Source organism: Furipterus horrens, unplaced genomic scaffold (assembly GCF_987537825.1).
Source record: "Furipterus horrens unplaced genomic scaffold, mFurHor1.1.pri manual_scaffold_1, whole genome shotgun sequence".
In the NCBI taxonomy this organism is placed as follows: domain Eukaryota; kingdom Metazoa; phylum Chordata; class Mammalia; order Chiroptera; family Furipteridae; genus Furipterus; species Furipterus horrens.
The window spans coordinates 122,462,212-122,487,269 of record NW_028327171.1 but is presented as its reverse complement, the minus strand read 5'-3'; the positions used below and the strand labels follow the sequence as shown (position 1 = coordinate 122,487,269).

At 39.3% G+C, this 25,058-nt stretch overlaps 1 protein-coding gene across 7 annotated transcripts in view; it reads right to left on the bottom strand.

The window, feature by feature from the left end:
• The window catches only part of CUNH2orf76 (chromosome unknown C2orf76 homolog), a 106,710-nt gene that overhangs the window by 5,390 nt on the left and 76,262 nt on the right, over positions 1–25,058 (bottom strand). For all 7 annotated transcript variants that reach the window (XM_090279350.1, XM_090279343.1, XM_090279347.1 and 4 more), the window contains 2 exons: positions 10,928–10,965; positions 2,160–2,241 (listed from right to left, as the gene is read on the bottom strand). In XM_090279350.1, coding sequence (XP_090135476.1) covers positions 2,160–2,241; positions 10,928–10,965 — 120 coding nt within the window. The remainder of the gene's footprint in view (positions 1–2,159; positions 2,242–10,927; positions 10,966–25,058) is intronic.

Sequence of the window (25,058 nt, the reverse complement as noted above, 5' to 3'; positions counted from 1 at the left end):
AATATATCTAATTTATATGTAAACTACAGAAAAATTTTAAATTACATGAACAATTAGGTAATATGAAGAAGAAAAAAAAATCATTTTTTAGCAATGCCACCTTCTAGAGATACTAGTTCTATAATGTTGGCAAATGATCTTTTTTCTATGCACACATACAGACCTGTAAATATATATACATTTTTAAACAATGAGGTTATCACACAATATATTCTATTTCCAGTCAATAAATAAAGTTCTACATCAGTGACACACAAACATAGAAGGTGAGAGAGGACACTGCCACCTCTCTGAAGATGTATCACCACCTCATAGGAGTCACAGAGCTTGACGAAGCATGCTTTTGTTGGCTTGGTAATAGACATGACAGCACATTAAGTTTGAGACCGTCTTACTGGTCAAATTGATCAACAGAAAATTATAGGTAATGCACACTCCCAACAGTATTTCAGAAGAATATCCATTTCCCAACACTACCACTTTCTTCATGTCTGTGAGTATTATGATTACTGCTGGTCCAAGGTCACCCAGACAGTAAGTGGCAGATCAGGTGGTAAACATAGCACTCTGGCTCTAGGATCTAATTCTTAACCACTGGACTAGTGTACTGCAGTATACCATATACAACAGAATCATTATGGTGCAAATACTTCATAGTTTATTGCTTCTCCTTTGGCTCTCTATATATTTTTAATCTGGTCAAATCTTTCACTTATCCCCATTTTAATGCTCTGCCTTCATGGTCATACCTAGAGAGCTCTTCTCCTCTACATTTTCTAAAAGTTTACATTATAACACTTAATTCATCTAGAATTTATTTTGGAACAAAGACAGAGACAAAAATTTTAATTTTATTTTCCCAAATGCTTTGACAATGAGCCCAACATCATATTCTGGCTAGTTCATTCTTTCCCCACTTATGTGAGATGCCAAAAATTGATTAAACTGTAAAATCTTACTTTTTTTAGTTTGTTTTTGGATTTTCCATTCTTTTCCATAGATCTGTGAATTCCTACATCAATAATAGTCTATTATATTCATTACATTATACCTTTATGCACTCTAGCTCCTAGGGGCTACATGCCTCAATAACACAGATGCAATCTGCTATAATAACATAATAGCATTTGAAGAAATATATGCTGAAATAGAAATTATATTTTTCAAATAATAGCAATCAATCTTATGTATTCATAATATGGAAAAACACTAATATAGCAAATAGTATAGACAAACACAGAAAACAAGTCTAAGATTTCATAACATGTTATTTAAAAATCTTACTTAAACTGGAAGATACGTCAGGAACTCACTTTGGCCACATGTATCCCTCAAAAGTGAATTCCTGACATATGTGACTAAAATAACTCAACATCTGTCAAAAACCTGTAAGCCTTGCTAGCGTGGACCTCACTTAGGGCTCTCCTTAACCAGTGCGTGTCAGTCGCTATGAAATGAGACTCATGCTGTTTCTTTAGTCACTGGCCACAAAGCTGTATCAGAGGCACAACGCCTTCGCCTGCTCACACCTCTTAAAATCTTCACTCCTATGGCTAATCTTTAGATATACATATAAGTAGAATTAGAGTGACCTCTAATGGTCACAAAATATGGAACACAGCATCTCTTTAAACTAGAACTACATGCCTTTTCCAGGCTGAAATGCTAAATGGGGCAATTTTTCAACTGCCCACCCTAGTCTCCTCTGAAATTCCATGACTTGGTCAACCCTGAGTAACCTGGACCACTATCAGAAACCATACTGCATGTTCTACAAATAACATCTCGCTTCATTATTCCACATCAGTTCTACTAGATCCATTTCTCTCAAACCAACAGTTCAAATGATGCTGATAAGAGTAAGCAGGTTATTGAGTAATAACCTGTCAATCACTGAAAATAACCCTCAGCAGAATTCTGCACATACCTTCTGCAAAGAACTATTTGCATTCAGAATATTTAGAGAGCAGATAACCACTGCCCTCAGTCAAATGATCTGAATGTATATCATCCTCACCCTCCTCCTTTGAATAATTATCAGGGAGTGTAAAGAGCACCAAGGGCAGCATTTACTTTGTGGTGAGTTATCCAAACCTAATCAGCCAGGTGTCCCCACACAGGTCAGCACCTTGCAGGCACTGCACAGCACTCATTCTCACCGATTCCAGCAGCTTTCAGAGTGCTGTCTTCTTTCAACAGGAGTTTGTCGTCATCTTCCAAACTCATCACAAGTTCATTTGTCTAGAAAGAAAGAAAATCTGCATTTTTAAAAGCACTTCTATGTGTTTCATATTTGGTAAGATTTCTCAAAGACACAGAGTTGTTACTTCATGTCATAGAAATAATCCAAGCCATATTCTACTCCCATCTTGTAAGGAAAGAAGTGAACAGTGAATACCTACTAAGTGCACACACTATGGAAAGCATTAGGGAGACAGTGCTACAGCACAGAGCATTGGAGCTTGATCTGGGTTAAAATTCAGACTCCACCAATGTCCAGCTGTGTGTTCTCAACAAACTACATAGCCTTTCTTAGACTCAGTTTCCTCATCTTCAAAAAAAGGGCAGGGGGAGAATACATCTCTATTGCTTTGTGGTGAGGATGAAACGAGGTGAAGTGTCAGTCACATAGCGAGAACTCTGTTAGCTGTTAAGTGTTCTCTTGTTGCTGCTGCCACCACCGCTGCCACTGCCACACCATCATCGTCATCATCATCATCATCTCCTCACAATATATCAGGATGAATCAGATGGGTTAAGAAACTGGCCCAGAGTACATGGCTGGTCAGCCATGGAACTGAAGTCTGAGCTCTGATCAGTCTTGACTGCCAAGAGAAACAAGTTTACCTCAATGGCCAAAAGTCCACATATCTAAAAGCCCTGCCCTAGCTAATAAACACTTGATCCCATGTCATATTAATACTTCTCTGTGTGATTTTGGGGTGGGGGTGGATGAGTTTGCTCTCCAATAATATATACAAATCCAGTTTAAAATTATAAATATAGGAGAAAAATATGAGTTGGTATCTGCCCCGAAAAAGCATTCAGAGGTGACTACTAGTTGTGCACACAGTACCACTTGTCAACCAGAATGTAGCTGTGTAGCAACGTATTCTATTTTTAGGATGTGGCTGAGAGGCAGCATTGATAAAGGCCTCTCAGTAGCCAGAAGAGAAAGCCCAGAATCTGTGCTCCATGAGTCAGAACCTCATTCACGAGACAGCACAGAGGCTTGACACCCAGATCAAAAGGGGGAAAAAAACTTTATTAAAAAATCATTTTAGACTTCCAGCCAGGACGAAGACCTAGACAGACACGTTGCATCTCCCTCCACAACTAAGAAGAAATACAACTACCTCAAACTAGAGAAAACCAGAAGTTCCAGAAAAATCAAGCTGCATGGAAGTCTAACAAACAAAGACATAAAGAAAAAATATTCATCCAGACAGGTAGAAGGGGCGGAGCCGAGGCAGAGGATGTGGTGTGGTGGTGGTGGCAGTGGTGGCAGAGGCAGGTCAGCAAAAAGCGCAGTAGCACATTTTAAAGTCGGGAGGGACACCTAGGGAGCACTCCCAGCACCAGACCAGACAGCACAGCTCATGGTCCCAGCACCAGGGACAATAAAGCCTCATTGCTTTTGATTGTGCAAACCAGTGGAGATTGGGGAGGAGGAAGAAACTACCAGTCTCTAAGCAGAGTCCGCTTGCTTAAAGGGCCCTCATGGTCCTAGAACACCCACAGACCCACCCACTCTGGGAACAACAACCAGGGCAACAGCTAGAGAGGTTCCAGTCCCATACAAAATGGGAGAAGTGCCTGGAAAAGGGGCAGGTTCTGAGCAAGCGACATTGCTCCCTCTCAGACCCCTCCCCCACATACAGCTCCACAACGTGGTGAAACAGGTCTCCGTGTACTGACGAATACCTAAGGCTCTGCCCCCTACAATGTAACAGAAGCAACAGCGCTTAAGACACAGGAGCCTGTCAAGATGAGAGGACAGAGAAGTATGGCCCAAAAGAGGGAACGGATCAAGGTTCCAGTGAGAGAACTGCATGACGAGGAGATAGCCAACCTAATAAACAAGGAGATAGCCAACCTAACAGAGTTCAAAACACTGGTGATAAAGATGTTCACAGGCTTGACAGATATGCTTGAGTATGGCAAACGCATAAGGGTAGAAGTGAAGGCTATGCTAAATGAAACGAACAAAAATCCACACAAAACCAACGGTGAAGGGAAGGAAACCAGGGTTCAAATCAATGATTTGGAACATAAGGAAGAAAAAAAAACAGTCAACCAGTACAAAATGAGGAAAGTCTTAGGAACTTCTGGGACAACTTTAAATGTGCCAACATCCAAACTATAGGGGTGCCAGAGGAGAAGAGGAAGAGCAAGAAATTGAAAACTGATGTGAGAAAATAATGAAGGAAAATTCTCCAAATTTGGCGAAGGACATAGACATACAAGTCCAGAAGCACAGAGAGTCCCAAACAAGCTAGACCCAAAGAGGAGCACACCAAGACACATCATAATTAAAATGCCAAAGGTTAAAGATAAAGAGAAAATTTTAAAAGCAGGAAGAGAAAAGCAGAGAGTTTCCTACAAAGGGGTGTCTGTAAGACTGTCAGCTGATTTCTCAATAGGAACTTTGCAGACAAGAAGGGACTGGCAAGAAGTACTCAAGGTGATGAAAAGCAAGAACTTACAACCAAGATTACTCTATTCAGCAAAGCTATCATTTAGAATGGAAGGGCAGATGAAGTGCTTCCCAGACCATATAAAGCTAAAGGAGTTCATCATCACCAAGCTATTATTATATGAAATGTCAAAGGGACTTACTTAAGAAAAAGATCAAAATTATGAACATTAAATGACAACAAACTCACAACTATCAACAACTGAATGAATATAAAAAAGAAAAACAAAATCCAACTAAGCAAACCAGAATAGGAATAAAATCATAGGTATCGGGAACATTTCGAGGGTTATCAGCTGGGAGGGGGAGGGAGAGAAATGGGGAAATGGTGCAGGGATTAAGAGGCCTAATTGGTTGGTACAAAACAGTCAGGGAGGAGTTGGGAATAATATAGGAAAGGGTGAAGCCAAAGAACTTATACGCATGACCCATGGACATGAACTACGGGGGTGGGATTGCTAGAGGGAAGTAGGGTACTGGGCAGAGGGGAGCAAAGGGAAGTAAAAATTGGGACTATTGTAACAACATAATCAATAAAATATAATTAAAAAATAAAAATAAAATAAAATAAGAAGTGGTTTAACCCCCCCAAAAATCATTTTAGAATATGTAATACATACTCATAATACAGAATACTCTAAGTACATATGGACAGAGAGTGAAAGTAAGTCTCCTCTCAACCCCATCCACCAGCTCTAGAGTTCTTCTCCACAGAATAGGTACTAATTCCTTTGTGTGCAACAGGGATTGTGTCTGTACATGTACATGCAGGCAGAGATGTGCATGTAAACCTTTTCACACAAATACTAGCATATTACATGCTGTGTTCTCACAATCAGAACTGCAGCACATTCCATTGAAGGAACACACACACACACACACACACAGTCCCTATTGATGGCATTCAGGTTGTTTCCAGTCTCTTGTTATCATAAACAAACCTGCAACAAAAATCCCTGTAATATGATTGCAGGAGAGGGGGTGGGTTGGGTGGGGGAGAGAAATTAGGGGAAAAGGAGACAACTGTAATTGAAAAAAAAAAAAAATCCCTGTAGATGTATCAATTTGCATATGTACAAGTTTTATCCATCAGGTAAATTCCTGGAAGTCGAATTGCTGCATCAGAGAGTACCTGCAACTTTTATTCTGACAAATTTTAATTTGTCAAGTTACTTTCCAGAGAAGTGGTACCAATTTACGCTGACACTACCACACCCTTGCTGACATGCTGTATTATCAAAACCTTCTGATCTTTGCCAATTTAATTGATACAGATTAAGTGTAGTCTTAATTTGTAGTTATTTTATTATGGGTAAAGTTTGAATATTTTCTGCTTTTTAATTAACTTGTAGGATAATTTTTTAAATTTATTTATTAGTTTTGTTTATTTATTTTTAGAGAGAGGAGAAAGGAGAAAGAGAGGGAGAGAAACATCACTATGTGGTTGCCTCTCACTTGCACCCCCAACTGGGGACCTGACGTGCAACCTAGTCATGTGCCCTGACTGGGAATCAAACCAGTGACACTTGGTTCGCAGGCCGACGCTCAATCCACAGAGCCTCAGTAGCCAGGGCTTTAGGATAATTTTTAAAACAGAATTGTAGAATATCATCATATACTAAAAAAATTAGATTTTTTCTATAAGTCAGAAAAATTTCCCCCCGTTTTCATTTGTTCTTTGATTTTTCTAATAGCATTTTTAAGTAGAAGTGCTGTTTTTCATTAATGAAATAAAATTACTTTTATGGTTTTTGGGTTTTCTATTATATTTAGAAAGACCTTCCCTAAAGATTACTTTTAAAATTTCATATTTTCTTCAAATATTTTCATTAATTTAATTCTTTAAACTTTTGATTATGAAGAATTTCAAACATACAATGTAGAGAATAGTACACTGAACCCTCCATGTACCTATCACCTGGCTTGAACAAATTATCCACTCATGTTCAATCTGTTTCATCTCTATCCCCATGTAGGGGTTTCATTTTCAATTTAAATCATTAATCCAATGGGTATTTATTTTGGTATAAAAAAAGGGACATATATTAAACTTAACTGTTTTCTAGATATCTACACATTTGTCGCAATAAAACTGATTAAATCTCCACAGATTTGAAATGCCATAACCTCTACACTAAATTCCCATATATATTTGGGTCCATTTTTGGACTTTTAATTCTATGCTATTGAACTAACAGTTCACGTGACAGCACCATGCTGTTTTAATTACTATAGTTTTATAATATGTCTAATTTACACTGTAGCCACTCTCATTTCTCTCATTTTCCTGACTATTCTTCATTATTCATGTTTTGCATATTAGTTTTATAATCAATTTCATATATATGCATATATATATGAAAAAATATATATATGTGAATCTGTTGTTAGGATTTTGTTGGGTGGCAGTAAATTTGTAAATTATTAAAGAAAGACCTAATATCATCATGCTGCATCTTCCCCTTCAAAATATCCTAAGCATTTCTACTTAAGTCTTATTTTGGATTCCTCTTCACATGTTGTACTTTTTTTTTTTTTTTAATTAAACTCAGGTAGAATTTCACATAAATAAAGTGAACATATCTACCGGAGTTCAGTTCAATGAGTCTGGACAACTGAATACCCTCACTAGCATTTCAAAGTTTTCTTCTTAAAAATCTTGTGCATTTCATACAAAGTTTATTTCAGGGTCTGACTTCTTCCTTTCATGAACTTTTAACAAGTATAGCTCTCCAGTTTTCTTTTTCTTTTTTTTTTTTAAGTTTATTTTTCTTTTATGTCATAAATGTTTATTGAGCACTTACTAGATGCAGAACACTGTGATACTAGGCCCTGTGTGAAGCAAGTATGGAGGCAATGAGATGGCGTCTGTTCTCACAGACACACTGTGAAAGATAAGGTGATTTTTGGGGGGTGGTTTGTTCTTTTTTTCTTTTCTTTTTAACAATTTTATTTATTTGCTTTACTTTCAGAGAGAGGGGAAGCAGGGGAGAAAGAGAGGGAGAGAAACATGGATGGGTTGCTTCTCACAAGCCCCCAACTGGGGACCTGGCCTGCAACCCAGGCATGTTCCCTGACTGGGAATCGAACAAGTGACCTTTCATTTTGCAGGCCGGTGCTCAATCCACTGAGCCACACCACCCAGGGAGCACTCTGGTTTTCAAACTCACAAAATATGAGCTAGAAATTAGAGTTTGTACTTTAAATCTTTTTAATAGGAATTATTCTGACTTTACAAATAGCCTACTGGTTACAATCCATAATACACACACAAATACATTTTCTTGATAACCATAAGTAATATGATAATTATTTGCACTGCATTGATATATTCACTCAACAAACATTGAGCATATAGTCCAAATAGGAGGTTCTGGTTGGACAGTATCCAGACAGCTTTTTTATGGTGGCAATGGCAAGAAATTTCTGGAGATACCTGGTAATTGTCATTAAGAAAGTGGGGGGGAATGGGGAAAATTACCCTTGTGAACAAGTTCATTGGGGTATAGGAGTTATTTGAAGTCCCTTCCTTTGGCTGATGAAGGAGACTAAAATTACAGCAGGGTTGGAAAACTGACAGGCAGGATTCAGAGATGCTTGCAGGCCCTGCAGGTGGGGGATAAACAATGGGTGATGGGAGCTGGTGAGGCACAAATAAGGAAATGTGAGAGAAGTTATTCTAAAGTTTTATAACGGTTTCTGTAGAAATACATTGACCCCTTTCCTTATGAAACTTGATGAGGAAACTTGAAGAATTATCCCCAGGTGTATACCTAACTAAATTGTTATAATTTGGATAAAAGTTTATAAGTTCAGATTCCCAGAAATAATCTAAGTAACTTAATTTGTTTTGGGAATCCCTCTTTAAGGAAATACATTGGACAACTGGAAAAATAAGCCCTAATTGTACAACTCTAACCTGCCAGGATAAAATGTGTTTAAATATAAGAAACAATTCTAATATATTTCCAGTTATAGGAAGAAAATTTCCTGGTTTTTAAAAAAATGTCATAATATTATTTGAGTATATCAAACTAGGTCTTCATTAGGATAAAGGAATAATTTATTCATTAGCCCTTTTAAGAAACATGAGAAAATGAACAAGCTCAACAAAGTAAAAATGGAGAATGGCATGACACACTCTACAACCATTTCTTCCCTTCCCTTCTCTCCCCTCCCCTCCCTTTGCCTTTCTTTCTTTCTTTATTAAGTGATACTTAGCTGGGTTTTGTTACCTTATGTTGGTAAGTGTGTTATGATACAGTTAACATCTTTTATTTTTCAAAATTCTAGATTACTTGCAGGACACATTTTAGAAAGATCATGGTTATAAAATATCCTGCTTGAACCTAGATGTCCTGGAGTATTTTATGGTCTACAACTTTTTCAAAGGGTATACTGTTTAATTTTAACTTTATTTTACACATATAGCTCAGTGGATTGAGCGTCGGCCTGCGAGCTAAGTGTCGCTGGTTCGATCTTCCAGTCAGGGTACATCAGAGAAGGAAAACTCTGACTCCAAAAAACCTCCGCTGCCTTGCGGCATACCTCTTCAGGGGAAAGGCTAAGGGAGTAAACCCCGACAGAAAATCCGGAGCCGGAGTCCCTAAGGCGGTTTGACGTTGTAGTCAACACCGGCAACTCCTGCGGCGCACCTGAACCCAAGCTGTATCGACTCCGTCTTTCCCTTGGACCCTTCAGCTGCGAAGAGAGGGGGGGTCTGCTGTATGGGCAACAGCAGACCCTCCATATTACCCTGCCCAGGCTCTGTAGCTTCAGTGTCATCGCAAGATGTCGATTCAACACGGGAGGAGACAGATACCATGTCACTCCCGAGTTGGACTGCACAGCCATTCTCGGCGGTGCAGATAGACTCTTGAGAAGCTACACCATCGTCTCTCGAGACGGACGGCTGCCGAATAAAATATACACACACACACATATATATACCCCTCTACAATAAAACCAAGCTTCCTATTCTCCACATTTTAGAGACAAGGTTGCAAACATTCCTGGCCTGGAAAAGAGAAAATAAATGGACTCTGTGTCCGGATACAGTGGAGAGAAGTTCTAGCAACCATACAAAGGGCAGATTCCAAACAACAGCTCCAGACACACACGTGCACTAAATTTTAAAGCATCTGACAATGGACACTTTTAAATTTCTGTATGTAATCCTTGGTGCATATATAAAAACATAAAGTTATTGGAAAGGACCAGCCCTGTCAGTACCTTGATTTTAGCTCAGTGAAACTGATTTCAGACATTTTGCCTCCAGAACTATGTATAGGAGAATAAATGTGTTGTTTTAAACTATAGGAAAAAAAAATTAAGTTACTAATTCATAGTCAACATACATACATACTCTCATGTTATTTTCTTTACAAACTATGGTATACATTTATTTGAAAGCTGATTGAGTTTATGGAGGGCATCTATGATCAGAGAAAGGAATGATGTTAAGTAATTTCATAAATAAATACTTTATTCAAAAATTGTTATGGAAACATTCCTATGAATGAGATACTGTGCTAGGTGTTGGTGCTATGAAGAATAAGATCTGCTTCCTCATCCTTGAGTAGTTTGTATAAAAGTAAGATTGCTGCTATAATTAGGAGTCTTAATATAAGAGTCATTGATTTCAAGAAAAAGGATCACTTTAATCAGTCTAAGAAGCAAACCTTTGTTATGACTTCATAAAAATATTACTCTGAAAAAGTAATGAAGCAGAAATGTAAACATATACACATAACTAAACAGTTCTCTCTGGGGCAGGTAAGGCAATGTTAGGAACTAAGTTTGCTCCCCAGAGCCACAGTCCTGGGCCTTCTCTTACACAAACAGAGTCAGGTCAGAAAAAGCAGATTATTTTTATTTGCTTTTGGTTTCTTTCTTTCCAGATAGAATTAAGAAAATGAAAGAGACTGGCTTGACAGATAAGTGGCTTCCTTAATATGTCACCTGAATTTACAAAGTTTTAAGCTTATTTTATGTTAAATATTTGATATATAACATGTATCTTTTTTTTTTAAATTAACACTTTTTAAAGGATCTACTATGAACAGGGATATGATTTAGAATTTATTTTTTAATGGATAAGTAAAGCTATAGAAATGATATTTATGAAACAAAAACTGAAAATATTTTAGAAGTAAATGTATTCATTCATTTATTCACTAAGTCAAGCAATATTATTTTTTCTGTACCAGACACTGGACATATGAAACATACCTTTGATTTATGTGCTTGATGAATAATCTTTAATTTATCTGAAAGAAAAAACAAGTTGTCTTTTTACAATGATTATTCTAAAACTTCATTTCAAATTATTAAAGTGAGATGAGAGGAAGGTGGCTATGAAATTGAGACAGTTAAGTCCTTACCTTAGGACCAGGTTCTTTTAAAAATATAGTATACAGTAAAAGAAAAATTAACTTGTATACTATTAAAATTAAAAATCATTGTATAAAGATATCTTAAAACCTTGTTCTTTGACACACACAACTGTGCATGCCATAACCTGAAGTCAACTCGGCACATTTCCCTTAGAATAGAAGACAAGTGAACTACATTACTCTATTTTGGTTTTTGAAGTCACCAAATGCTAAAAATAACAAATAATATAAAAATATTATCTTAAACAGACATTAACAAAAACAGTTCCAAAATCTATTAATCTCTCAGAATAGATACAGTGACGGTGGGTCAAATGATCACTCTGACAAGTTGTTACCATGCCAAGAATTCAAACACTATCAAAAATCACTGGTAATCTGAAAAAAGGCTGCTAATGGACAAAGAACACCAATATCAGGCCCCTAGCTTTCTACTATTTCAGTCTTACACTGTTTAACTTGATTTATTCAGTCCCTCCTTCACTCCTTAATCTTTTTATCTTCTCTAAAAATTGTATTTATTGGGGCAACATTGGTTCACAAAATCTTACAGGTTTCAATGTACAACTCAACAAAATATCTGCATACTGCCTCATGTGTCCCTTGCCCTAAAAGAAGTCTCTTTTCATCCCCATTTTCCCAACTTTTGCCTACCTCCACCTACTTCCTTCCATCCCCTTTTCTTCTGGACATCACCACACTGCTATCTGTGTCTATGGTATATCTCTGTGTGTAAATGTACCACTGCTTTTTTGTTCACTCGTCTACTGATGGGCACTTGGGCTCTTTCCAGATCTTGGCTATTGTAAATAATGCTATTATTAACACAGGGACACACATATTCTTTAGAAACCTGTTTCAGATCTCTTCAGATATATTCCCAGAAGTGGGATCACTGGGTCAAAAGGCAGTTCCATTTTAATTTTTTGAGGAAAACTCCACACTGTTTTCCACAGTGGCTGCACCAGTCTGTATTTCCACCAACAGTGTGCAAGGGTTCTCTTTTCTCTACATTTTGCCAGCACTTTTTGTTTGTTGATTTATTGATGATAGCCATTCTGACAGGTGTGAGGTGATATCTCATTGTGGTTTTAATTTGTATCTCTGAGATAGGTGACATTGAGCATCTTTACCTATGTCTATCAGCCACGTATATGTCCTCCTTGGAGAAATGTCTGTTCAGGTCCTTTGCCCATTTTTTAATTGAATTGTTTGTCTTCTTGGTGTTGAGTAGCATAAGTTCTTTATATATTTTGCAAATTAACCCCTTATCAGATGTATCATTGGCAAACATGTTCTCCCATAGAGTGGGTTCCCTTTTCATTTTGTTGATGATGTCTTATGGTATGCAAAAACTGCTTAGTTTGATGTAGTCCTATTTGTTTATTTTTTCCTTTGTCTCCCTTGTCAGAGGAGATATATCTGCAAAACTATTGCTATGAAACATGTCTGAAATTTTACAGCCTATATTTTCTTCTAGGGTTTTTATTGTTTTGTAACTTATATTTTAAGTCTTTTGTCCATTTTGAGTTTATTCTTGTATATGGTGTAAGTTGGTGTTGTAGGTTTATTTTTTGTATGTATCTGTCCAATTTTCCCAACATCATTTACCCCCACTGTATGTTCTTGCCTCCTTTGTCAAACATTAATTGTCCATAAATGCATGGGTTTACTTCTGGGCTTTCTATTCTGTTCCATTGATCTCTGTGTCTGTTCTTATGCCAGTATCAGAGTGTTTTGATTACTAAGGACTTGTAGTATAGTTTGCTATCAGGTAATGTGATACCTCCAACTTTGTTTTTCTTTCTCAAGATTGCTGAGGCTAATCAGGGTTTTTTTGTGGCTCCATATATGTAATGGACCGCTTTGTGTGGTTTGGGGAACTGTAGCCCAGCCATTAGCCTGGCCCCTAAGAGGCCTGTAAGACTCGACCGGAAAACTGGAAAGGCCACAGGCAGGCATGACTCGAAGGCCACTCAGAGGGTTCCCATGGGAATTAGATTTAAAGAATGCATATTATGCTTTGAAGCTTATTCTGTTTTTCTTATTTCTTAGCTAACTATAAACAGTGTGTGGCGAAAAATGTATGAAGCCCTGCACCTGGTGTCAGTATGGCACCAGGATGTTTAACAGACCCTGACCCAGAATGGTCACTGTGTTCTTTACATTGATATCTGTAATCAGTAATTGTCAACTCTAACTCAAGCATCTGAAGCTAATGGATGATTTATGAATCTTGACCTTGTATTTCCCGAATCCCCTTCTCAATAAAAGGGACTGGGAACATTCAGGGCTCTTCCCTTCTTGAGAGAGATTTGCCTCCTCTCCTCCTCCCAGACAAAAGACAGTGTCCAGCCCTGGATGCTGTGGCTCAGTGGATTGAGTGTCGGCCTGCGAGCCAAGTGTCGCTGGTTCGATTCCCAGTCAGGGCACATGACTAGGTTGCACGTCAGGTCCCCAGCTGGGGGCGTGAGTGAGAGGCAACCACACAGTGATGTTTCTCTCCCTCTCTTTCTCCTTTCCCCTCTCTCTAAAAATAAATAAATAAATAAACAAACAAACAAATAAAAATAAATAAATTACTTAAAAAAAAATTTCTTAAAAAAGTGTCCAGGTTACTTCATTGCTTTTCATCCGTGATCTTGAAACCTCTGCTGGATGGGGAGTTTCCACCGAGTTGAGGCATTAGAGGCGGCCTGCCTCACATATACATTTTTGGAATACTTCTAGATGTGGGATATGCCATTGGTATTTTAACAAGAGTTGTGTTGACTCTGTAGCTTGCTTTCGATAGTACGGCTATGTTAATAATGTTAATTTTTCCTATCCCTAAACATGGTATATGCTTACACTTATTTGTATCTTACTCAATTTTTTTCTTCAGTGTCTTATAATTTTCCTAGTATAGATCTTTTAACTCCTTTGTTAAATTTATTCCTAGGTACCTTATTTGTTTTTTGTTGCAATAATAAATGGCATTGTTTTCTTAATTTCTCTTTCTGATAGTTCATTATTGGTCTAAGAAATGGCACTGATTTCTGAATATTAATTTTGTATCCTGAAACTTTAGGGTTTTCCATATACAGTATCATGTCATCTGCAAATAATGAGTTTTACTTCCTCTAATTTGAATGTCTTTTATTCTTGTTTCATTGCTGTTGCTAGAACAGCAATGAAATAAGTTAAATAAGTATGGTAAAAGCAGACATCCCTGTCTTGTTCCTGTTCTTAGGAAAATTTTTTTAGTTTCTGCCCATCAAGTATGATGCTGGCTGCGGGTTTTTCATATATGGTCTTTATTATGTTGAGGTATGATCTCTCTATTCCCACTTTGCTGAGTTTTTATCATAAATGAGTGCTGGATTTTATCAAATGTTTTTTATGTATTGATCGATATGATCATGTGGTTGTTATCCTTCATTTTGTTTATGTCATACATCACATTCATTGATTTGCTAATATTGTACTAACATTGCATCTCTAGAACAAAGCCCTCTTGAGCATAGTGTATGATCTTTTTAATGTGGTGCTGGATCCAGTTTGCTAATATTTTGTTGAAGATTTTAGCATCTATGTTCACCAGGGATATTGGCATATAATTTACTTTCTTTGTAGTGTCTTTGCCTGATTTTGAAATTAGGATAAAGCTGGTTTTGTAAAATGAGCTTGGAGTCTTCCTTCCTCTTGAATTTTTTGGAATTGTTTGAGAAGCATAGGTGTTAGTCCTTCCTTAAATGTTTGAAAAATTCACCTGTGAAACCATTCAGTTAAGGACTTTTCTTTGCTGGGAGTTTTTCAATTACTGTTTCAATTTCATTAGTTGTAATTGGTCTATTCAGATTTTCTGATTCTTTCTGATTCAGTTTTGGAAGATTGTGTGTTTCTAGGAATTTATCCATTTCACCCAGGTTGTCCAATTTGTTGGCATATAGCTGTTTATAGTATTTTCTTACAATCCTTTGTATATATGTAGTGTCGGTTTTTAGTTCTATTTCTTTTTTTAAATTATTTTATGGATTATGCTATTACAGTTATCCCAATTTCCCCTCCCCCCTTTTCCTCCTCCACCCAGCACTCCCTACTCCCTCAGACAATACCCACACCTTTGTTCCTGTCCATGGGTCATGCATGTAAGTTCTTTGGCTACTCCATTTCCTCTTTGTGCTTTACATCCCCATGGCTATTCCGTACTACCTATTTGTACTTCTTAATCCCCTCAGCTCTTCACCCATTCCTTCACTATCCCCTCCTATCTGGCAACCATGAAAACCGTCTCCATATCGATAACTCTGTCTCTGTTCTTGTTTGCTTAGTTTGTCTTTTAGATTCAATTGATGAATGATATGAATTTATTGCCATTTTATTGTTCAGAGTTTTGATCTTTTTAAAATAAGTCCCTTTAACATTTCATATAATAGTGGTTTAATGATGAAGAACTCCTTTAGTTTTTTCTTGTCTGGGAAGCTCTTTATTAGTGCTTTGATTCTAAATTATAGCTTTGTTGGGTAGAGCAATCTTTGCTGTAGGCCCCTGCTTTTCATGACTTAGAATATTTCTTGTCAACCCTTTCTAGCTTGCAAAGTTTCTTTTGAGAAATCAGATGACAGTCATGGGAGCTCCCCTGTATGTAACTAACTTCTTTCCTCTTGCTTCTTTTAAAATTCTCTCTTTATCTTTAACCTTTGGCATTTTAATTATGATGTGTCTTGGAGTGGGCCTCTTTGCATCCATCTTGTTCAGAACTCTCTGTGCTTCCTGGACTTGCATGTCTATTTCCTTCACCAAGTTAGGGAAGTTTTGTTTCATTATTTTTTCACAAAGATTTCCAATTTCATGCTCTTTCTCTTCTGCTTCTGGCAGCACTATGATGTGAATGTTGAATCACTTGATGTTGTCCCAGAGACTGCTTATACTATCCTCTTTTTATATTTTATTTTTGGATTCTTTTTTCTTCTTGTTCTGATTGGTTGTTTTTTGCTTTCTTATGTTCCAAGTCCTTGGTTTGATTCTCAGCTTCATCCACTCTCTTGTTGTTTCCCTATAAATTGTTCTTTATTTCAGTTAATGTATTTTTCATTTCTGACTGGATCTTTTTCATGCTATTGAGATCCTCACTAAGTTCCTTGAGCATCCTTATAACCAGTGTTTTGAATTCTGCAACTGATAGACTGCTTATCTCCATTTTGTTTAGTTCCTTCTCTGGAGTTTTGATCTGTTCTTTCATTTGGGCCATGTTTCTTTGTCTCCTCATTTTGGCAGTCTCCTTGTGTCTGTTTCTATGTATTAGGTAGAGATACTATGACTCTGTGTCTTGGTATTGTAGGTGTCCTATAGGGTCCAGGGGCACAGCTTCCCCTATCACCCAAGCTGGATACTAAAGGTGCACCTTTTGCATGGGCTGAGTACACCCTCCTCTTGTAGTTGAGCCTTGATTGCTTTTGGCAGGTCAAGAGGAAGGATTTACTGAGGCCACTCATCTGTAAGGACTGGCTGTGGCGACCGACCACCAATCTCTGCCTTCCATGGAAGATCAGTTGTGTAGGGGCGGGGTGGTGGTGCTCTGATGTGGTCTGTAGCTGTTCATTGGTGTGCAGGCTTTGGGGTTTCCCTGGTGGTGCAGGCCAAGGTCAGCCCACTCCTGTATTTTGCCTGGAGACACCCTGCCTGAGCTATAAAGCAATATGAGATGGCTATTACTTGTGCTGGGCTTGGAGATTCCCAGGTCAAGCCAAGCTGTGAATCTAGGTTAGTTGCTGCTTTCTGGGGCTGGGGCCACTTAGCAAGAGATACAGGAGTTTGGGGGCTCATTGAGGATGGCTGTTGCTTGTTTGAGAGGATTTAGGAGGTTGTGAAGCATGAACCAAGACCAGCCATTCATATGCAAAAGCTGCTTGGGTGGGCCCATACATTGGATGGGAGGGAGTCTCTGGTGATCTCCAGGGCTAGACAAACAGTGTTAGCCAGATTAATGGAGTCTCAGATATGGCACCAGCCTGCCAACTTTGTGGTTCTGTGGGGAGAGGATTCAGAAAAGGGATAATGGCCTCTGAGCACCTTTCTGTCTTAGAGAAAGCTGTCCCCCATCTCTTGCCTTGATGCCAGACACTCCACTTTCTCCTTGTATGCCACTGGTGCCATAGCTCAAAGGGAGAGAGTCTGAGTAAGTCCATGTGTTGTTCTCTTAAGAGGAACTGCTTGGGACTCCAGAAGTTTCTTCCACTGACTCAATCCCATTGGTTTTTGCAGCCAGAAGTTATGGGGGCTTATCTTCTCATCACTGGAACCCTGAGTTGAGGGGCCTGATGCACAGCTGGGACTCCTCGCTTCCAAATATCCCTCCCAAATTTTAACCATCACACGTGGATGTGGGACCAGCCCATTCCACGTCCCTGTACCTCCTACCAGTCTAGATGGATGTGGTTTCTTTAATTCTATAGTTGTCAGACTTCCATTCAACTCAGTTTCTGACCATTCTGGCTGATAGCAGTTCTATATTTGCATTGTAATTTTGATGTGGTTATGCAAGAAGGTGAGATGTGTTTACCTATGTCACCATCTTGACCAGAAGTTCAGTTTTCCTCTTTCAATTCTGATTTTATTTATTTGGGTTCTCTATGTTTTTTTTTTTTTTTTGATGAGTCTGCTTAAAGGTCCATCAGTCTTATTTATCTTTCCCAAGAATCAACTCTTGGTTTCATTGATCGTTTGAATTGTCTTTTTTAAAGTATATTTTATTGATTATGTTGTTACAGCAGTCCCAATGTTTTCCTCTTTGCTCCCCTCTGCCCAGTACCTCCCTTCCCCCAGCAATCCCACCTCCCTTAGTTCATGTCCATGGGTAATGCATAGAAGTTCTTTGGCTTCACCATTTCCTATATTATTCTTAACTACCTCCTGTCTATTTTGTACCAACTGATTATGCCTCTTAATCCCTCCACCATTTCCCCATTTCTCCCCATTCCCCTTCCTAGCTGATAACCCTCCAAATGTTCCCCATACCTATGATTCTGTTCCTATTCTGGTTTGCTTAGCTGGGTTTTGTTTTTATTTTTTAGATTTAGTTGTTGATAGTTGTGAGTTTGTTGTCATTTTAGTGTTCATAGTTTTGATCTTCTTTATCTTAAATAAATCCCTATAACATTTCATATAATAATTGCTTGATTATAATGAACTCTTTTAGCTTTACCTTGTCTGGGAAGCACTTCATCTACCTTTCCATTCTAAATGATAGCTGTGGGGGACAGACAGGCATGGAGAAATATAGGAAGCAGACAGGCTTTGTTTAAAAGACTCTGACCGCTGTGTGGAACCACCACCCGCTGGGCCCTTAGCTGGCAGGTTCTCTTCCAGGTCTGCTCGGAATCCTACCCTCTGGGGGATTTTAAAGATAGAATAGAAATACAAAGTGGCTTTTAAGGAAAAGGGAACCTGCTGTTTTTCTCTGTAAAGCCTCAAATCCTTGTCAGTAAAATGTGAAGAACAGAACGATTAAGTAAGAGGAAATGCTTTTGACCTTGTGTAAAATACCTGGATGTTTCAACCTTGTATTGATCTGCATTTCCCTTTCACTCCCTACCATTTGGGGAAGGACTGCATATTTTATGTACTTCCGCATGTGGAAAGTGGATAAAAACCCTGACTAATAAAGAAACGAAGGCAATTTTCCACTAGAGAGAAACCCGTCCCTTCCTTCCTCAAATGGAGAGTGCCTGAGTAGTTTCTTCATCCACTCGGAGGGACCCAGAGTCTCTCTGATAGCTTTGCTGGATAGAGTAATCTTGGTTGTAGGTCCTTATTTTTCATCACATTGAATACTTCCTGCTGGTCCCTTCTTGCCTGCAAGGTTTCTTTTGAGAAATCAGCTGATAGTCTTATAGAGACCCTTTTGTAGGTAACTCTCTGCTTTTCTTGTGCTGCTTTTAAGATTCTCTTTATCCTGAACTTTTGGCATTTCAATTATAATGTGTCTCGGTGTGGTCCTCCTTGGGTCTAGCTTGTTTGGGACTCTCTGTGCTTCCTGGACTTATATGTCTATTTCCTTCACCAAATTTCGGAATTTTTCTTCATTATTTTTTCACATAAACTGTCAATTTCTTACTCTTCCTCTTCTCCTTCTGGCACCCTTATGATTTGGATGTCAGTACAATTAAAGTTGTCCCAGAGGTTCCTAAGCCTCTCCTCATTTTTTTGAATTCTTGTTTCCTCATTCTATACTGGTTGACTATTTTTTCCCCCTTATATTCCAAATCATTGATTTGAACCCTGGTTTCCTTCCCTTCACCATTGGTTTTGTGTGCATTTTCCTTTTTTCACTTAGTATAGCCTCCGCTTCTTCCCTTATGCGTTTGCTGTACTCAAGAATATCTGTCAAGCCTATGAGCATCTTTATCACCAGTGTTTTGAATTCTTCATCTGGTAGGTTGTCTATCTCCTCATCTGTTAGGTTGGCTATCTCCTCGTCACTTAGTTCTCCCACTGGAACCTTGATTCGTTCCCCCTTTAAGGCCATACTTCTCTGTCTCCTCACCTTGACAGGCTCCTATGTTTGTCTCTGTGTCTTAGGTAGAGCTGTCACACCTGTTACGTTGTAAGAGGCGGAGCCTTAGGTATTTGTCTTGAATTATCCTTTTAGTCTGTGTCATTTACTTCCACCCTAATCTTTATTATTATTTTTCCTTCTACTTACTCTGGGCTTTGTTAGTTGTTCCTTTTTGGTTCTTTTACGTGTAGATTTAATTTATTTGAGATCTTTCTGTCTTCTTGAGGTATGTCTGTATTGCTATAAACTTCCCTCTCATGACAGCTTTCGCCTTGTCCCGTAGATTCTGGGTTGTTATATGTTCATTTTAATTTGTTTCAGGGTAACTTTTGATTTCTTCCCTGTTCTCATTGTTAATCAATTCATTGTTTAATAATACGTCAGTTAGCCTCCATGTGTTTAAATGTTTTTCAGAGTTTTTATTGTAGTTAATTTCTAGTTTCATACCGTTGTGATCAGAGGAGATGTCTGATATAATTTCAATCTTCTTGAATTCATTAAGACTTATTTTGTGCCCTAACATGGTCTATCTTTTAGAATGTTCCATGTGCACTTGAGAGGAATGTATATTTTGCTGCATTGGGATGAAAGGTTCTGTAAATATCATTGAAATCCATCCAATCCAGTGCCTTGTTGATTTTTTGTCAGAATGATCTATCCACTGATATCAGTGGAGTATTAAAATCCCCTACTATGACTAATTCTGTCAATCTCTCCCTTAGTGCCCACCAAGATTTTCTTTATATACTTAGGTGCTACTTGTTGGGTGTATATACGTTTACAAGAATTATATCCTCTTTCTTTCTTTTTAAGTATATTTTATTGATTATGTTGTTACAGTAGTTCCAATTTTTTCCCCCTTTGCTCCCCTCTGTCAAGTACCCCCCTTCCCTCCAGCAATCTCACCACCCCCTTAGTTCATGTCCATAGATCATGCATATAAGTTCTGTGGCTTCACCCTTTCCTATATTATTCTTAACATCCTCCTATTTTGTACCAACTGATTATGATTCTTAGTCCCTGCATCATTTCCCCATTTCTCCCCCTCCCCACTCCCAGCTGATAATCCTCCAAATGATCCCCATTCCTATTATTCTGTTCCTATTCTGGTTTGCTTAGTTGGATTTTGTTTTTATTTTTTAGATTCAGTTATTGATAGTTGTGAATTTGTTGTCATTTTAGTGTTCATAGTTTTGATCTTCTTTTTCTTAAGTAAGTCCCTTTGACATTTCATATAATAATAGCTTGGTGATGATGAACTCCTTTAGCTTTACCTTGTCTGGGAAGCACTTCATCTGCCCTTCTATTCCAAATGATAGCTTTGCTGGATAGAGTAGTCTTGGTTGTAGCTTGCTTTTCATCACATTGAATATTGCTTGCCAGTCCCTTCCTGCCTGCAAAGTGTCCTCTGAGAAATCAGCTGATAGTCCTATAGGCACCCCCCTGTAGGCAACTCTCTGCTACTCTTTTACTGCCCCCAGGATTCTGTATTTATCTTTCACCTTCGGCTTCTTAGTCATGATGTATCCTGGTGTGATCCCCTCTGGGTCCAGCTCGCCCGGGACTCTTTATTCTTCCTGGACCTGTATGTCCATCTCCTTTGCAAAATTTGGGAAGTTTCCTTCATTTTTTTCAATTCTTGCTTTCTCATTCTATATTGGTTGAGTAATTTTTTTCCTCCTGATGTTCCAAATCATTGATTTGAACCCTGGTTTCCTTCCCTTCACCATTGGTTTTGTGTGGGTTTTCCTTTTTTCACTTAGCATAGCCTTCACTTCTTCTCTTCTGCGTTTGCCATACTCTAGCATATTTGTCAAGCTGTGAGCATCTTTATCACCAGTGTTTTAAATTCTGCATCTGTTAGGTTGTCTATCTCCTCTGTTAGGTTGCCTATGTACTCGTCACTTAGTTCTCCCACTGGAACCTTGATCCATTTCCCTTTTTGGGCAATACTTCTCTGTCTCCTCATTCTGACAGGCTCCTGTGTTTGTTTACCTCCATGTCCCAGGTAGAACTGTTGCTCCTGTTAGTTGTAAGGGGCGGAGCCTTAGGGATTCGTCAGTACAGGGTGACCTGTTTCACCACATTGTGGCGCTGTATGTGGGGGAGGGGTCCGAGAGGGAACAATGCCGCCTGCCCTGCGCTCGCCCCTTTTCCAGGCACCTCTCCCACTTCTGCACCAGACTGGCGCCCCTCTAGCTGCTGCCCTGGCTGTCGTTCTCAGAGTGGGTGGGTCTGCAGAGGTTCTAGGACCGTAGAGGCCCTTTAAACAAGCACTCCGCTGAGACCGGCAGTTTCTGCCTCCACCCCAACCCCCACTGGTCTGCACAGTCAGAAGTAATGAAGCTTGATTTTCCCTGGTGCTGGGACCGTGGGCTGCGAGGTCCGGTGAAGAGCTGGGAATGCTCCCCGGGTGTCCCTCTTTTTTTAAATGTGTGGCTGCCAGCCTGCCACTGCCCCCGCTGCTGCTGCCACCACACCATGTCCTCTCCGCCCCAGTGCCGCCCCTCCTACTTGTGTGGATGAGTATTTCTTCTTTATATCTTTGTTTGCTGGACTTCCATGTAGTTTGATTTTCTGGAACTTCTGGTTGTTTCTAGTTTTGAGGCAGCTATATTCCTTCTTAGTTGTGGAGGGAGATGCAGTGTGTCTGTCTACACCTCCACCTTGGTCAGAAATTCCAAGCATTATATCCTTTTGTTGGATATATCCCTTTAGTATTATGTAGTGACCTTCTTGATCACCTGTTATGGTCTTTGTTTTGAAGTCTATTTTGTCTGATACAAGTATTGCTACTCCAGCTTTCTTTTCGTTTCTATTTGCATGAAATTTTTGTTCCATCTCAAAAGACACACACTTTCAGTCTGTGCATATCTTTTGTTCTGAGGTGGTCTCTTGTAGACAGTATACATATGGGTCATGTTTTCTTATCCACTCAGCAATCCTATGTCTCTTGATTGGAGTATCTAATCCATTTACATTTAAATTTATCACTGATAGGTGCTTATTTGTTCCCCTCTCTTTGTTCTTTCTTCTTCTTCAAGAAGGCCTTTTAACATTTGTTGTAATACCAATTTGGTGGTAATAAACTCCTTTAACTTTCTTTGTCTGGGAAGGTCTTTATTTCTCTTAAAAATTTAAATGATAGTCTTGCTGGGTAAAGTAGTCTTGGTTGTAGGTCCTTGCTTTTCAGCACTCTGAATATTCCATGTCCATCCCCTCTGGCTTGAAGTGTTTCTGTTGAGAAGTTAGCTGACAGCCTTACGGGAGCTCCACTGTAGGTAACTAACCAGCTTAGAGCTGGGGATAGATCTATAAAAAGTCCAAGGCTCTCTGAGGTCCCCCTCTACCTGCCAGCTACACTGCCTCCCCCAGAAGTTGTCTGGTCTTCCTCCAGAGCCTTCTGAAGAAAGACTTTCCATGGGTCATGTGTTCAGTAAAATGGGGTACATGGGGTTGGGAGGACAGGGCTAGTGAAACCTCTACTTGGGTGTTGCATGGTCAGGCACTCAATGAGGGGAAGTGGCTCCTACTCCAGAGCCAAACTACTCACTTTCTGCCAGAGTCCAACTCTAGCTCCCCCAGGAGGAGCATGCTGCAGGTTGAGGTTAGGAGCAGCCAGCCATCCCCTCTGCAGGAGCAAGCTGAACAGGGCAGAGCCACTGGGGCTCAGGAGGATAGATCAAGAGTCTCCCATTGTGGGTGGTGCCAATCAAGATTGCCGGAAGGGGCTAAGCACTTTATCCCACACTCAGACCATAGCCTCCAAGAGACACACTGTCCAAATATTCCAGCTCACGGCAGCATACTCTTCCCCCTAAAGAACTGAGCTTAACTGGGCAGGGTCATCGAGACTTGAGAGGGCCGATCCAAACAATCTTCCATTGGGGATGCTGGCAGCAAGCCTGTAGGAGGAGGCAGGCACTCCTTTCCTTCCCTGAGATTGTGCAAACTGAGGTTGCAGGGGAAATAAAGAGTTCCCCCCAATGATGTAGCCACAAAACCCAGCAACTGCCTGTCTGATTCCCAGAAAAAATCCTCCCCAGGTGCTCTGAAAGTACAAGCTTTGCATGGCACTCTGATCCCCTCACATGACTGAACTCAGCAGGGCAGGGCCACAGCGTGGCAGGGAAGGCCTAGTGATTCCACAGGTGGGGGTTGGGGGGCACCGGCTGTGTGCACGAGGTGGAAAACAATGGTCCCCTTTCCAAAGCTACACAGTTCAATCTCAAGCTTTTTGAGTCTTCGCCAAGAGCTTCCCCAAGAAAAGAGCACCCCAAAGGTTTCTGCTGAGTGCAGACAGCAGATCTCTCTGCAGAACCCCATCACAGCAGAGTCAGGTCACCAGTAGCTGGACGACCGAGCAGTGCACTCCCCAGGCTGGTTCTGTTACCACAGGAGTGCTTGACCCTGGGAAGCTGGCACCTGTGTCTCTAGTTGACTCTCTTCTCTTCCAGGCAGACTGGATCCCCACTGAGTTTCACCACCAGATACTATGTGGACTCCTCTTCCTATCTCTCTTGCTTTGGTTTGGGGATTCCTGTGTGGGATTGAGACCCCTTACTCCAAGGGGTGGTGAAGGAGTTTTATAGCCAACATATCCTTCTGGCTTCTCAGCTGCCACACATGGGTGCAGAGGCCAACCCTTTCCAAGTCTCTGCCCTTCTTAACAGTCTCTATGTGGCTTCTTCTGTAAATCCTTGGTTATAACATTTCAGTTCAGCTAGGCTTCAGTTGATTGCTCTATAATTCAGCTGTAAATCCAGTTTGGCACCAGGAGCAGGTGACTGTAGCTTCCACCCACTCTGCATTTTAAAATCTTTCCATCTGTTTATCTTAAAGTCAGGCTACATTGTGCTTTTCCAATAAGTAATTTCTCACCATTGGGTAAAATTCTAACTCTGCCAACAATCAGTTCTTAATTATATGATAGACATAGCATTCCACAGGTTTAAATTCAGAAAATTTTCACTCAATTTTATTTAACCATTTAATTAATGTATTATGATTACATGTGTGTATTACTATGCCTGAATAAACTCTTAAGCTTAAACTGAAATTCATTTCTATCATGTTGTTTGATTCAACGAGGAACTCCTATCGTGAAATGAAATGAAAGGATCTATTAAAAAAAAAAGACTTTGATTTAACTATGTTGTAATAATACAAAAGAATAGGCATACATATCCAGTTAAGAACTAGCACTCTGAATTACCCATTATTTGAAATAGTCAAATTTCAATTATCTGTTGCAATTCTTAATGCAAGGTCCGCCTAATCTGTACTGTACTGTTAAGAAATAAAAAGAAATCTAATCTAAGTAAAATTTACACATTAATAGTGTAAATATGCCACAGCTGCTAAAAATTAGATTAAAATGTACACAAGAAAATAAACAAATGTGGCTTTTGGATTATCTATTATCCTG